At 37.4% G+C, this 16,116-nt stretch overlaps 1 protein-coding gene across 12 annotated transcripts in view; it reads right to left on the bottom strand.

The window, feature by feature from the left end:
• Positions 1–16,116, bottom strand: part of Klf12 (KLF transcription factor 12) — a 434,856-nt gene that overhangs the window by 237,637 nt on the left and 181,103 nt on the right. For 9 of the 12 annotated variants that reach the window (XM_078015797.1, XM_078015787.1, XM_078015789.1 and 6 more), the window contains one exon: positions 10,728–10,817. The exons of the other annotated variants lie outside the window; for them this stretch is intronic. In XM_078015797.1, coding sequence (XP_077871923.1) covers positions 10,728–10,817 — 90 coding nt within the window. The remainder of the gene's footprint in view (positions 1–10,727; positions 10,818–16,116) is intronic. 12 annotated transcript variants of the gene reach the window in all.

Here is a 16,116-nt window from a genome sequence, read left to right as displayed (position 1 = left end):
CACACAGCTAAATAGAACTTGGTCCATGTGATGACCAACTAGGGGTTATTTGTGCATGTTTTATCCATTGTTAAGTGAAAACATGTTAGAACATATATAGTAAAATATTTTAAAATATTTTAAATCTGACAATATTAAATAAAATGGTGATTCTAAAGGTGTTTGTATTTACTCTGGGCTGCCTCTGACCCTCTGTAGGTAAATTTGCATTTATTGGGCTACTGAACTAAAACTTCATAAAATATAAATTCAATTCTTACCTATTAACATAACACTAAGAGTTACTTGAAATCAGATCACATCCATTGTAATACCTAGTTACGAAAATTGAATTATGAAGATAACTTGCAATAGTGAAAGGTTTTGATTCACAAGACATGGCCTCCCTTCTGTACCTGTTACTTACTGGTTGTGTTATCTTGGATGTACAGAATCATTTTTACTTAAAAAAAGAAGACAGTACTACATTCACTCTCAGGATTACAAGATATGTAAGCATCTGGCGCCATTATGTTCTCCCAATGAACTGCTCCCTTATCATTTAAAAATATTCCATTCTAATTTTGGTTATAGACCTAATTCTGAAGTCTGATACCAATACAGGTACCACAGTTTGTTTGGGTTCCTATTTAGTGTTTGTGTGATATACCTTTTCTAACCTTTTGCATTTTTTTTCTTTAAAAAACTATTATAGAAATATTATGCTTCTGGAAAAAAATACTCTGAACTGTTAACAGCATTTATTCCAAAGTAATGTGACAGTCTTTTACTTTCTTCTTGATAGTTTTTTTTTTCACTTTTCTACAATTAAAAAAAATAATGTTGCTAGGCATAGTAATTCCAATGTCTGATCTCAGGATCAACATTGTGTTTACACACAGCCAACAGGGGGCATGACTGAACATAAAGAACCTTCTTCCTCCAGATACAGAGGGCTGCAGTCCAAGTCAGCATTCACTGAAGAATTCACCACCTACATACAAGGCCATATACTCACACATGGTTGTGCTTTGACAAAACATATGAAAAAGTGACTTTCCCTTTGAATCATCTGAAGCAATTTCTGCTAAGGCCCTCCTTGAGCCATGATTCATATTTGCTCTCATATAACAATATATCCTCAGCCCTCTGGTATTTTAACTTCTATAAATTCTTAAATGTGAAATTCTTAAAGAGCACATAACGTAAAACGTAACTGTTTACCTGCATTCACACAGTTTTAAATGGAACTTTAAAACACATTTCATCTTATAAAGCTGAAACTCTATACCTATCAAACAACTACTCATTTCCTCTCCCACAAGCCTTAGTAATACTTTTGTTTCCATGAATTTGACCACTTTAAATTATGTTCTTTACTTCTAACTTATCTGGGTTTTTACACTTAAGAGATTTCCTATAGATGGCATGTAGTTGGGTTTCAATTATTTTCAACCTCACAGTCTGTCCATTTATTAATTGGAATAATTCAACTATTTGCATTTGATGTAATTATCAGTATATTTGATTTAAATTCACCATCTTGCCTTTTTTTCCAATCTTATAATCTGTTCTTTTTTTCATTTTTCCTATTTTGCTTTCCTTCTTTTGGATAACCCAAATATTGTTTTCAACTCATTTTGCTGGTTTAATAACAACCTGATATTTTGTGTGTACATAGCTATTCTCGTATCTACTATATACACTTTTTTTTTATGAGGAGGGGGGATACTGGGGATTGAACTCGGGGGCAATTGGCCACTGATTCACATCCCCAGCCCTATTTTGTATTTGATTTAGAGACAGGGTCTCACCGAGTTACTTAGCACCTCACTTTTACTGAGGCTGACTTTGAACTCACAATCCTCCTATCTCAGCCTCCTGAGCTGCTGCAATTATAGGCATGCACCATCATGCCTGGCTATACTTTCCTTCATTACAGTCTACACTTCCCTATAATATAAGAATCCTACGACAACATCCATTCCCCTGCTCAGTGCTGCTATCAAGTCATTTTCCTTCAAAGTTTTAAACTATATAATGCATTGTTATTACATTTCCTTTAAGTAGTCAACTGTCTTTAAAAAGGTATTCTAAATATTTTATACCATTTTAAATGCTCACTTCCTGTCTAGAACTGAATTTCTACCAGATTTTCCTTTCCTTAGGCCTGAAGAAGTTTCTTTCTTCTGTCCTAAATGGTTTCTGACAAAAAGTTTATTTCTTAATATATAAAATGATTTCCCCCTGTGGCTGCTCTTTAAAAAAAAAAAGTCATGAAGGTAATAGTTTTTAGAAATTTGATTATTATATACTATGATGTGGTTCTCCTGCTTGGGGTTCTCTGAACCTCTTGGGATTTGTGGGTTTATACTTTCTTTCATATTGGATTAATGTTCAGCTATTATTCCTTCAAATACTGTTTCTGATCTTCCCTTCCTCCTGAAAGCAACTGTGCACGTCACACAAGCTGACGCTCCTCCCCGCTTCTTCATGGAGGTTCAGTTCTTCGTTTTCAGTCTTTCTCCCAGTGCTTAATTTTGGATACTTTCTATTGCTCTGGACTCAGTCATTGATCTTCTTCTTCTGCAATATGTATCAATGCCATCTATTTTATCTTTAAATTTAAGATACATGTTTCCTACCTCACAGTTGATATTTTGTCATAATGTTCAGGTTCTCCTTTAAATCCTGGATTATAAAGTCCTGCCTATGAATCCACTATTTCTGTCATTTCTGGGTGTGTTTCCGTTGACTCACTTTTTCATTGGGTCATGAGTTATATTTTTCCTACTTCTTTACACATCTGGCAATTCTAAATGCCAAACACTGCGATTTTTACGTCATTTCATGCTAAAACTCTGAAGTAGATTTCTTTTCTTCTGCACACCATCAAGGAACCTGAAATCCTTTTGTTGCTTCTAAGGTTTGCCAAGGCAGGTTCCAATCAGGTTATTCTGGGACCAAGTGTACCTAAACTCTTTATTAAGCTGTGACCCTTCTGAAATCTCTCCTAACACCCCAGGTATGAACCTGATTCTCCACTCTGGTTTGTGTGAACGTCACCTGTGCTCCAGAAATTGTTTGGCCTAGTGCCTTCCAGTTGGTCTTCTTGCCTTCCACCACTCCCAGGAAGATAAGTTCTCTGCAAAACCCTTCAGGGACCCTCTAAAGATCTCCATACTGGGCCTGGGCTTGGAGGTCAGTGGTACAGTGCTCATCTAGCACGTGTGAAGCCCTGGGTTCGATCCTCAGCAGCACATAAAAATAAGTAAATAAAATAAAGGCATTGTGTCCAACTACACCTAAAAAATAAAAGATCTCCATATTCTCTCTTTGTACAACTCCCTTCTGTTCCTCTCAAGAGCTGACTGCTCTGATCCCTCCCAATTCGAATCCCTGCCTAACCCAGGAGACTGCAAGCCCTCCTCTCCCTGCTCAGCCCAGACGCTGTCTCCAGTTTGACTCTTTTCTCACTCCTTTTCTAAAGATGATTGCCTGCGGTCCAACATGTGAAAGATATTTCCGATACTCTGCTTGGTTTTCTATTTTTATGGCAGGAAGTCAATTCCCACAGGAGTTACACTTTCGTCATCAGAAGTAAAAGTCCTCCAAGGGTTAAATAGGGTTTTTTTTTTTTTTGGAGGATGTGCTTTATATACTCTGAATCAGTATGCAAATGGTAGCACAAGAAGACACATCCAGACAGAGGGAAATACATACTTTGTGGTACAGATTTTTTGATTTTTTTTCCTTCTACCAAAAGACAAGTAAGTAGATCACCATCTTCCCTAAGCTGAAATGTTCTTAAAAGGTTAATTTGCACCTCAACTCAAAATCCCCAAATTACTTGGAGCATGAAATTTCTGTAAGAAGTATTCCTTTTCACAAAGGACTGACCCTATAAAAATGCAAATAACTCTTAGAAAGGATTCATTTTACATTCTACTATTAATGAGACTGCAGTTTCAACTGGTCATCTATAGGTTCCTTGAACCACTGGAGTACAATCTGAGGGTTTGGGGAGTCTCAGGATTGTGGGCGACTAGAGAATAAAGTTGAAGGAGAAAGTACATTGCTAAAGGGAAAGAAACAGGGCACAATGATCAACTTCACAGCTTTGCCCAGGGCAGGCCCTGAGGGAAAGAATTTGTCTGCCTGCTATATTTCCCTTGGGTACTATCTGTAATTACTATCACAGCTCATTGATTTTCAATTCTTTCTATTAATACATTTATTGGCCATTCTGACATTATTAAAATCAGTCCAACTCTGCATCTTTAGTGGAGGATATCTGTTCCCTAAAATATGCATTTTCTAAGTGCAGAAATTTTTTTCCTGCCTTTTTTTTTTTTTTTTTTAAGTCTTCTCCCATTAGCAGAAGCTGTGCTTCTGCACACTGGTCTTTGGAACCAGGTACTGACATGCAAATATTTCACTACAGATCAAAAGACCTCAAGCAGTGGGTCATCAGAGAGTATTAAATGATACGCAAATTCATATTTCCAAGATAATTCTACCAATTTACTAGCAATGCCAGGCCCTGTTCCACAGTAGGAGGGGAAATAATGAGATTCTGCTAGAGTGGAATCCAAGTGGCATTTTTAACAAGTGACTTTTCTTCACCTCTGACAGTCATTAAAGTAACACTGTCTTACTAAAGCCTTTATGCACAAATGTATATTAAATCTTTAATGTGAAATTAAACATAGAGGTTTACTCAGGGAAAGTTAGGTTTGTTGTTGGTCCCCCTCTCCCCTGCCATCAAAATGCTACTGAATTTTAATGCAATTGGCTGTTAAACAAGCATTCCATAGCATCTGTCTATATTTATTAAGCCTAAAACTTGGATTTTTTTTTTTTTAAACACTACCAGTCTTAAAATCCTCTCCATTCTATAGAGTGGCAAATAGGCTTCTGCTTACAACAAACAGTCTCGGAATGAATCACCATTTATCGAGTGCTGCCTATTCATAAGTTCCTGGGCTGTGGTGAGGAAGAATAATGAGAATCATAAAACCTAAGTTCTGCTCTTTGGCAAGTTCCATTAGAGGTGCTTCATGAAGCCAGTCAGCTCTTTTTGATAGAGAATCATCCTCCACACTATGTTATGAATGTCCTGCAGGATGGTTTAGTAAAGTTACTGCAAACTGCTTCAAAGGAAAAGACCAATTCCCCATTGCCCTCTTTTGTCCTACCTAGAAAACGAGAGTGCTCCAGGGATCTGTATCGAGCAGGGCTGATATTTTCTGTTAGTGAGACTTGGAGCATATATATGAACCTATCCCTGCCACTCCCACCCCGCACCCATCCTCGCTACTGGGCGGTAGTGGCAAAGGGCTGTAGGTTCTCCCAAGTGGAAACACTGAAGTCTTTTACCACTCAATTACAGGCAGCCTGGAACACTTAAAGTTCTTGCGACACCCAGTCTCCTTCTCTAGTGGTAGTACCACACTACTGCCACTCTTCTATGCCAGTCCACAATTCGGAGGGTGGGTAATCGAGGGCTACAACATCTTGCAGGTGGCACAGGGAGGCAGAGTAGTGCTCTCATACCTGCCACACAGGTGTGGGCCTTAGGAGACAATATGGGAGGCCAAGCAAGGGATGTTTGTGTTTTTCTCCAACGCTGCCAAATCTGCACCCAAGTAATTTTTTCCCACTTTTTTTTTAATTTAAAGAGGTCTTTTTTCTTTTTAAAACAATTTAAAGAATTTCAAACAAGCCATGGCACAAGCCTGTCATCCCAGCAATAGAGGTGGAGGCAAGAGAATCGCAAGTTTGAGGACAGTGTTGACAACTTAGGGAGATCCTGTGTCAAAAGTAAAAATAAAAAGGACTAAGGATGTAGCTGAGTGGTAGAGTGCTGCTGGGTTCAATGCCTAATACCAAAAAAAAAAAAAAAAAATTTTTTTTTGCAAGCATATACGAAATGAGGTAGAATAAACAACTCCTCCTCCTTACCTGTCAGCCAGCTTCAGTAAAGACAGGATCATGACCAGTCTTGTTTCATCTTTTTCCCTATCCCTTCTCCCCTCCCAGTTAATTCTGTAGCAAATCCAAAACATATTTACAATTCCAACTATAAATATTTCAGTAATCTTTTTTGTACTGGGGATTGAATCCAAGCTTAGCTCAACTACTAAGCTACATCTCCAGCCCTTTTCATTTTTTATTTTGAGACAAGATCTCACTAAGCTGCAAAGGGCTTCACTAAGTTACTGAAGCTGGCTTTGAACTTGCAATCCTCCTGCCTCAGCCACGGAGTTGTTGGGATCCCATGGATTTGCATCACTATGTCCAACTCATTAGGTATCTTAAAAGTATATGAGCCAAGTACTATTTTTTTAAAAGGTGTGGACAAATACCATTATCAAAACAAAGAATAATAATATCACTTATAATTATTATTTTCTCATTTTATTGTTCTTTTGTGCCGGGTGATAAAATCCAATTAGGATTTGAAGCAATTCTACAGAAGCACTTAAATAAAAATTAAAGTGAAAAAAACAAGGGTTTCATTTTAAGATTTACCTTAAATCTGCATGGGGTAACATAGATGCCAAAATCTATATTAAATATTTCATGAAACTCACAGCTAGAGAAATGGATGTGACATGACCTTTTACTCCCATATTTCTTCAAAAGGAAAATATTTATTCACCACTGGCAACATGTAGGCAGTCTGTTATCTCTTATAACCCTGAGTGTCCACCTCTCAGTTGAAGCGACCGTGTTGATGGAGACAACCTATTCCTCTAGGCTGGTACCTGGCTGAATAAGCAGGTGAATTCAAGTCTGTCTCCCTTTTAAAGTCTTACATATTTACTTCCACTCACAAACTGCTTTGTTGTTAATGAGATCGTCAAACTCCTAATTAGAAATGCTTTCTCTCCTTCCTTGCCCTTCCCCAGGATCAGAGTGTCAGGCGAAACCTGCAAAGGCAGACTGCTATACCCCCACTGCACAGATGAGGCCAGAGAGGCCTGGAGATATGAAGAAACTTCCCCATGTCATTCAAGCTGGTAAACTGCAGTGCCAAGAATAAAATTGTGTTTTATGTCTTTGAGGCAGTGCCCTTTCTCTGTGTACTGCCTTATCTGAGTGTAGAAGTTCCAAAACTCTTCTTCCTGCTATAGTCCTTTGCTTAATAACATGTTAGAACATCCAAAGGCTGACAGCATTTGGGAAGTTCCTGTAACAGCAGGGCACAAGAACATAAGGTCAAAGATAAAGTCACTCAAACACTCCTTGCTGTGCCCCTGAAGCATATCACAAGAGCACATGCCCTTCCTACATACTGCTTAGCAGCATGCACCATATTACCAACAAGCCCGAAGGAAACTGAAGTCACGTTTCAGGATAATCGACTTAGATATCACACAATCAAACTGTGAGTTGGAAAAATCCAAACAGAAGGTGCCCAGAGCTGGAGCTGTTGTGTTGCCATGCCCATCTGGTTCACACAGCTGTAAGACTGAGACCTGCACCACCAGTGAGAATGTGTGTTTCCAATAGTTACAATCTTGATTATCGTGTTCACAATAACCCTATGAGGCAGACAGAGTAGGTTTACAACTAGCTATTGATGGGTTGCATAGTTTTTACAATGCTAGTTATAATGTGTAGACAAGTTGAATAAATCATGTTTTTGCTGAGCAATGACCATGTATCAGGAACTACCAGAGAAACAGGGAAGAAATATTAAGACATAGCTCTTGCCCTCTAAAAGCTTACAGTCTGATTGAAGAGACGTGACCAAGTTCACGTGCTATAATGCTCATTCAGAGAGTGGGGCAAAGCAGCCAGAACTTCTCAGGAAACCTGGCCTGGCATGATCCACGGTCTTCCTTTAAGCTCTGAAATGTGCTCCTCAGGTCATGAATTTCTTGGAGGGGCAGGACACCTGCAGAAACCAGCTCAAAGGGGGAGACTTGAGGGACTACTTAGAACAAGCAAGTTTGTGGAGACAGGGTTGGGTACAGTGGTGAATCTTTACTGTTTTCTTCCCCCAAAGACTTAAGGTTAATGCCTGTGTCAAGGATAAAATCTCAAAACTAGGTTTTTCAGTGTGATAGTAGACTGAACCACTGTACCAACTCTGGGCTCTCAGTCACTACTGTGATACAGTGAGTTTACCTAATTTTGTTTACTGTAAACAACATGTCATATTTTTTTTTCAAAATCCCATAACCACACAAGGATTATTTAAATTTCAATAGCCCGTTTATGTGACATTTGTTTACAAAAAATCAATCTTCAGCCAGTCTTTAATTGTAAATAAGAAAAGAATTATGAAATCATCAAAATTCTAGCACTCTTCCTAAAAGCAGGCATGAGATTCTGAAATTGCATGATATATACCATCTGCCCCATTATCACCAATGAAAAATCCAGTGATGTGGCCAAAACTGAAAATCATTAAAGTTCAGATTTTATATCTTAAATTATTGTATTCTATAAAAAGTTGAAGTCCAATATATTTCAATAAACACTGCAAACTGTTTCTCCTGAAGCCTTACTATCAGAGAATGAAATTATATCTCTCTTATTTAAGAAGTTCATACAAAACTAAGAAAAAATATTAAAATTTTTATTTCCCTCCAACATGCACAATTTAAGTTAGGGTTAAAAATATCAACATCTACTCCACTCACAAAAGAGAAAATTGATTTTATTGAAGTGGCATTAAATAATACCCCACAATTTTTCCTTTCCCTGTTTAAGTACAAAATAATGCTCTTTATAAACAATGTAATGTGGGGTTCTTATTTACACTGTAAAAACTCTACAAGCATTAGCTTTTTCTTTCTTCCTTCCTTCTTTTTTGAACACTTAAATCTTTCACAAAAAGATTACCTTGAAATCAAAAAATGATGACAGTGAAGGGTGAAGAATTCCCTGGATACTGTTAAAGATTACCAGGCTGTTGGCAACAACACTCTACCCTGGCTTTGACCATTGGTCCAGGTCATAGTTTCTGACTGCAGGTGTTCTGTAGCTTCTGCCTTCCTCTACCATGTACAGTTGGAATGGAATTACTGCTATTCAAGTTAAAGAAAGTATCATGAAATGAAAGCAGCACTGCGAAACACAGGTTGCTTTTTCACTTTTTTTCCCCCTCAGCAATAAAAAAGGCCATCCTCTCTGAATGAGATGTAATGATGTCTGTGAACTGTGCACAAATTTACTTTATTAAACTGATGACAATGCATCTAGACTTTGAGAAATGAATTGAGACAACAGATTTTGTTTTTAAAAAAAACTGAAATAAACCCTTCCTTTGGTTAGATGAACTAATCAAGGTTTAAAAAAATATATATCTAGATGTTTTGAAGGATCTATGGAGTTTAACCATACAGTTTGGCCAGAAAACCAGGTGAGCACATAACTCTTCATGGAAGGCTGTCTAGGGACAATGAACTTTTAGTAACTGCCACACAGTTTTCTCCTTTATGATGCTCTACTGCCTCAGCCTTGGGCTGGCTCCTTAAGAGTGTGTCATTACACTAAGCTTCCATGGCCAACATACTCCATCAAGTTCATTTCAGAGTTACACAAATCAACACTGAACAATTAAGTGAAATGCCATCCTCAACCATAACCAGATCTGTTTCAACAAACACATTCTTACTGTGAAAAGGAGACACTATGTTGAAATGTCATACACCTTGTCACCCACTGCTCAGCAATGTCAAGGTTACTGAGACCCTCTAACTGCCACTACCTGGATCTGAAACCTCAGCAGCCATCATGAAATCCTTTGGTACACCGGTTTCCCACCCCTTGAGTGGAATCGCAGATGAACTTTCATACTGATTTTCTGTTACACATTTTTATTCATGTCTAAAATATTTTTTGAGTGTCCCAAGAACAAAACATTGCTGATTCTATTGTAGTATTTTTGAAAAAAGATATATTAAAAAGGTAAAGATTATACATTTACTTATGTCCTTGTGGCAGTCATCTGCAGTGTCTCAGTGCTGGAGGTTTAATAAGACAGGTAGCCCACATGCACTCAGGCACATAGCAGAGCTTTTTTCCCCCTTATATACACAGAGTGGACAGCAATTCTGCAACCAATTGTACTACCTGTATGCTTTACGTTAGTGGAGCTGTAAAGTTGACAAATATAAAATGAAATGTCCTATGTCCTTAAAGTAAAACCTGTGTTTTAGTCCTTATATTTTCAGTGCCCATAAATTAATTCATCAATTTAATTAGGTAATGTGCCACATACATATAAACTTTCTTTGTTTTTAGGTACTTTTCAAATTCACTGACCTCAATTTTATCAACCATTCCCTAGTCTTCCTGGAGTTGAAATAAAAGGGGGGGGAGGGTTTAAATACCAAGGTCAAAAGAGAAATTCATCCAGTAAACGATAACATTCCCACTCCCTGGGCTCTGACACTTCTTAACTTAGAACCTACCTATTTTGTCATGAGGTTAAATTCTCATCTCATTTCTTCATGTTTCCCTTTGTGGTGGGTTTTTATTAGGTTTTCAAAACACCCATCAAATTTAAAGAGACACAATTGTTCTTAGAAGGTCCCTGTGCCTCCCTAATTTCAAGATGCTATTCCTTCCAAGGGAGGAACAGTTGAGGTTAAAACACCATCTCAGGTAATTTTTACTTGAGAAAAATGCAAGCAGTGGGAAAAAGTAAAGGTGCTCAGGGTGCCCTGGATACAAAGGGCATGATCCAAAAGGGAAGGAGGCAGGCGTCACTGGAAACTTCTGCTTACCCCTTGTTCAGATTCCAAAAGCTCTGTTTTGACTCTGACTGCCGGCATCCCATCAAGCATTAACATTCTGTTCTCAAAGGTGTTGATATTCTGAGAATGAGAGAGAGGAGAGAGAGAGAGAGAGATTTAGTTATATAGCATCAAAAGAGGACATCTGATAGCGTCTTGCTTCCTAGTAGTACCTTTGGTACCGCTAACCTAATTCTTTAACAATGAAGTATAATTAAATGAAGGGATCATCATAACCAATTATCCCCCCACTCTGAACTTTCATTTGAAATAATGACCAAGAAGTTGAATTAATCAGTCTGATCCTCTGACCTCTGGGTTGGAGGTCAGCCTGTAATAAACTGCAGTGTGGAAACCTTACATTAATTTTTATGGAGCTGACAATTTATCATACTTTCTCAAGAATGGAAGGAAAGATAAGCCAAGTTTTTCTCTTTCTTAGTCCTAGAGGTTGCCCTGTGTACAGGCATTCATAAAAGAGAAAATAAGATTTAAAATAATTTATATACTCTCAGAGTTTAAATAATTTAAACGCAAGATATAAAAATTAAATGAGTCCAGAATTATATTATCATGGCAATTCTGATCAAGTGAAAATTTCTACATCATCATTCCCCTAAACACTATTTTAAAGAAAGCCAATATAAGATGTAAATTAAGGCTGAATTCTTAAAGTCAAAACTAAGGAACAAAAAAAAAAAATTTTTTTTCCTGTTCTAGTATATGGTGCCTTGTTTCACCACCTCCTGAAAGGAGAACCTTATTTACGTTGTAGTTCATAATAGAATTTCAAACATTTATATGAATAAATTTATTTTCTACTTATTTTTACTGCTGTAAGAATTTTCTGGAGTAACATCTGTAGGGCACCAGACAGCCCCAAGTCAGTGTACACCTAAGGTCCAAATCAGGCTTGTTTTAAACATGTGTCAAGTGCCTAATAATACCAGCTAAACTAAGACACTAATAATACTAAATCTGTGTTTTTACAATATTATCTTTGTCTCAATTACAGAATGTAAAAACATAACACTGAAGTGGTCTTAAGTGTAAGATCAGTTCCTAAATATTTTGCCTACATGGGTGACAAAGGTTAGTATAATTTCTCCTCCAAAGAGTTACTTCTCTACGAAAAACAACTTCAACAAATCAGAAATTGAAAGTATTATTACCATATAATACCAACAGAGTGCAGTAGAGTAAAGCTCCATTTCTCTTAATTCTTGACTCTTTGTTTAAGGAAAATAATATAAGAAATAAAATATATAGTGCCTTTTATCCTATATTTGCTGAGAAATCAACATGGAAAAAAAATGTACTCAAGTTAACTAGTGAACATTTAAAAAGTCCACACTGCCTAGTCTATTAAGTAATAAAAATAAGAAAACAAAATTAGTGTCACCTTTTTTTCAGGAAATGAACAATATTTTCAAGATTGGGAGGATTCATTTTCTTACAGTCTTGCTTTTGACTTGTCCATATTTTGTAGGGAGTGGATCTGCATTCTAATAGATAGCTTAGAGCAGAAGGAACGGTGGTATTGCTGGTAAGCTCAGTTAATTTGTTCCAAATTTAAAATCCTTTCATCTGGGCCTATGGTTGTTTGCACATCGAGCATGGATCTCAAATCCTAATGGGTCACTTGCTTCTGTGGCTGGAAGCAGCCAGCTTGGCATGCCACCAGCCGGTCTCAGGAAAGCCTTCCTACAGCCAGCCAGACCTCAACTCCCCAGCCTCTTAAGCAGCTCTAGGAACCTGCCTTGCTGAAGCATTCTGCAGGCAGTGGGGCTGGTGGACAGTGAAGAATGAGCTGATCTTGCTTCCTACCCTGGAGGAGGTCTTGCCCAGATGAAAAGGGGACAAGATGCCTTATAAGGAAGGCCTAAGCAAAGAAGGAGAAAAGACAAAGAGCGATCTGGAAAGGCAGGTTTAATGAACTGTTAGAATCTGATTAGAGGCTAATGTCCCTTTTAGTGCTTTGTACCAATTTACAACTGATATACTTTAACCATCTTCCCCACTGGCTGTGATAAACTCATTAGTTTAAAAAATGCAAGCTAACCAGAGTCTTTGAAGTTAAAAACTTATAAATCATAAAAACTTGGCTGGGTCCATGTTTCATTTAGCACATATAAATAACACTATTTTCATGATGGCGTTTTAAAACTTCCATTGTTGGTCCTGAATAATTCATTCTACAATATGTGTAGAAGTCACTATGTACATTTTAGTTTCATGTAAAAGTGAAAAATATACATTTTTCTCTTTTACTTAATCATGTTTTCACTGGAAATAATTCTAGTATGATTTTACAGAATCATTCAATCATACAGAATATTACAACCGTAACAAACAACACAAATAGCAATGTTCACAGCTAGAGAACCAAGCCTCAACTGTACTGAGAAATCAACTCTCTTAAACAGTACAGATTCAATCTGTATATATGCCCCAAAATTGGGTTCTAAATATATGTGAAGCATATGCATGATTCTAACCCTGCTTAGCCTAAATGTATGCATTAAGCACCTCAGCATGCTCAAACCACCCAGGAAGGCACACAATTTTTAAACAGTGCATGGTAATTATAGCACTGAAGATACAGTCCTTGGAACAAAATAGTGATAGATTTATTATCTCACTAAGCTAAGGTCATATACATATAATCTCAGATGACTAAATTTCAAAAGTGTAATAGGTTCTAATAACTTGGAATTGCTGTCAAACATATCTTACCATGATCTTAATCAAAATACATCTGCTGTGGAATCAATAGCTCAATTGATTCCCAAGAGGAAAATAAAATTACAGAGTCATCAATTTTAGTGTCACAGCACTTTGTATATTTATGCCATAACAAACATTTTGATATTCTGTGACCCTCAGAATTATAATTCATGTGTAGCCGTGCATTATATATATAGAGAGTATATATATAAACACACCACATATATGTATAAGTTGTTGCCTATGAGTGAGTTTTATCAACTGCACATTTTACTGTAGGATTTGTTAGTTGGCTGTTGACCAATTCCATGTGCAGCGAGTGAGAACAGTGCTCTGGATAGTCCTATTTGCCAAATAAGATTTGGCAACACAGTCATCCAGCAGGTAGCAACTCTCCTAGTTAAAAGCCATATCAGTGAAACAGTGATTGATGCCAGCATCTCATAACATTCAGAATGGCATGCGCAGAAAGGAGAAGGGACTAGTCTTCGATGATGGTAACTCAAACACGCAATGGCGATGACTTCTCAGGTCAGCTTTACAATTTGTCCTTCTACCCCCATATTGCAGGTCTTTTCCCATCCCTCCTAAGTGTGGGTTGGTATGCATAACTGGAATAAGGAGCTAGTGAGTCAATAATCAACAGTTTAACTTTTTTTTTCCCCTGGTACCTGGGATTGAACTCGGGAGCCCTTGACCACTGAGCCACATCCCCAGACCTATTTAGTATCTTATTTTTAGAGGCAGGGTCTAAGTTGCTTAGCACCTCACTTTTGCTGAGACTGGCTTTGAACTCATGATCCTTCTGCCTCAGCCTCCTAAACCACTGGGATTACAGGCGTGTGCCACCACACCCGACCTCAACAGTTTAACTTTTAAACAGGTTTCATTTCCTATGCCAAAAATGTGTTTTTCCCTCTCTGGGTACAGGACATAATAGGTTACAAACATAAAATTAACAGCTAATATTTGCATATATACTATAGACCAAACCATGTGCTAAGTGTTGTGCACAGAGATACTCATTTAATCCTCACAGTAACCCAAGAGGTTGATGCTTTTATTATCTGAAGTTGAAGTATCTGGGACACAAGGAGGTTAAATTACCAGGCTAACACAATTAGTAAGTGAGAGGGCTGTGTTCCAAACTCAAGGAGTCTGACCCCAAGCTGTATTTTCAACAGTTATACTCCATCCACCTGCCTACTCTCCTCCCTATCAATATGCACTCTATACATAAAAATGGGGTAAAAATGTGACGCCTTATTGAAGGTTCCTTCAGGATAGCTCTAGAATCTAGTATCAGCTTCTTCAGACCGAGCTTAGCAAAGGAACTGTGAAACTTCTGGTAATGGTGAGAAACTATATTTTAGGGAATGACAATATTAATTTAAATCAGCCTCTGGTTTCAAAGCTATTTTACCTTTTATCCCCATTAAATCACATTTTCAATATGTTTTCTTAATTTAATGAAAGTCTAAGTTTCTGGCAAGGCATAGTGGCACAAGCCTGTAATCCCAGCAGCTCAGGAGGCAGAGCAAGAGGATCACAAATTCAAAGTCAGCCTCAGCGACTTAGTGTGACCCTAAGCAACTTAGCAAGACCCTCTCTCAAAGTTAAAAATAAAAAGGGCTGGGAAAGTGGCACAGTAGTTAAGCACCCCTGGGTTTTAACCTTGAGTGTGTGTGTGTGTGTATGTGTATATATTTTTTCCCTATATTAAAAAGTGTCCCATTTAATTTAGCAAATGAGCCCATCCTGAATTCAACATCCAGGAAATCTATGGTAATCTCATCTATAATGTGGTGTTTTGAAAACATTCACATTCTTGGTTCCTAATTCAATATTTTCACAAAAGTTTCATGTATCTGGGTAATAAAGTAACTTCATCTCCTACCTTTATATTCAGGAAAGATGCATTTTTGCATTATATTTAATTTACAATTGCTAAGGTTAAACATTAAAGTATGTTTTTCTATGCTTAGATATCCTCAATGGCAACTCACTTGAACATGGCATATGAATTACTAAAGTACCTGAAATGGTACAAAACAAATATCAGCTCAGACTCTCCCACTTCAGTCAGCCTTTCATCTGTCATTCCTCTGCAGATTGGGAGCATGGCTATCACATTAGTGACTACATTTTATTAACAGAGCTAAAAGCCAAAACTATTTAGCATTCCCCTGTTGGGACCCTCAATTTAAATCCCTTTCATGGTTTCCATGATCCATATGTACATTACTCTGAAATATTTGTCTTCAGCCTCAAAAACAAAATCCTTCCATAAAAATGTCACATTGAAACATAGGGAGCAATCTCTCTCCTAAGGACTAGCTGAATTATGTGTGTAATGTAGCAACGTATATTATCCTGAAAGCAAGAATCATTCTGATTCCTTATATTAGTAAAGCACTAAACTGCCGCACAATGTACAGTTTACACAAATATTTTAGAAGTATTTCATTTAAGTGCCAGTTGCTAAACTAGCCATGAAAAAGAGAAGTTCTTATTCAAGTTGCAAATGGATGTTTTTAAAGAAGCAACCAACCCAACCCAAACTGGAAACCCAAATTTACTAAATGCATTTTTGAAGAGCCTCAATAAAGTATGCACTGCATAGCAAGGTTTCATACGGACCATACACACAATA

The sequence above is a fragment of the Ictidomys tridecemlineatus genome, chromosome 6, assembly GCF_052094955.1.
Source record: "Ictidomys tridecemlineatus isolate mIctTri1 chromosome 6, mIctTri1.hap1, whole genome shotgun sequence".
Lineage (NCBI taxonomy): Eukaryota > Metazoa > Chordata > Mammalia > Rodentia > Sciuridae > Ictidomys > Ictidomys tridecemlineatus.
Note: the sequence above shows the minus strand (reverse complement) of the source record. Positions and strands in the feature narration are given on the sequence as shown.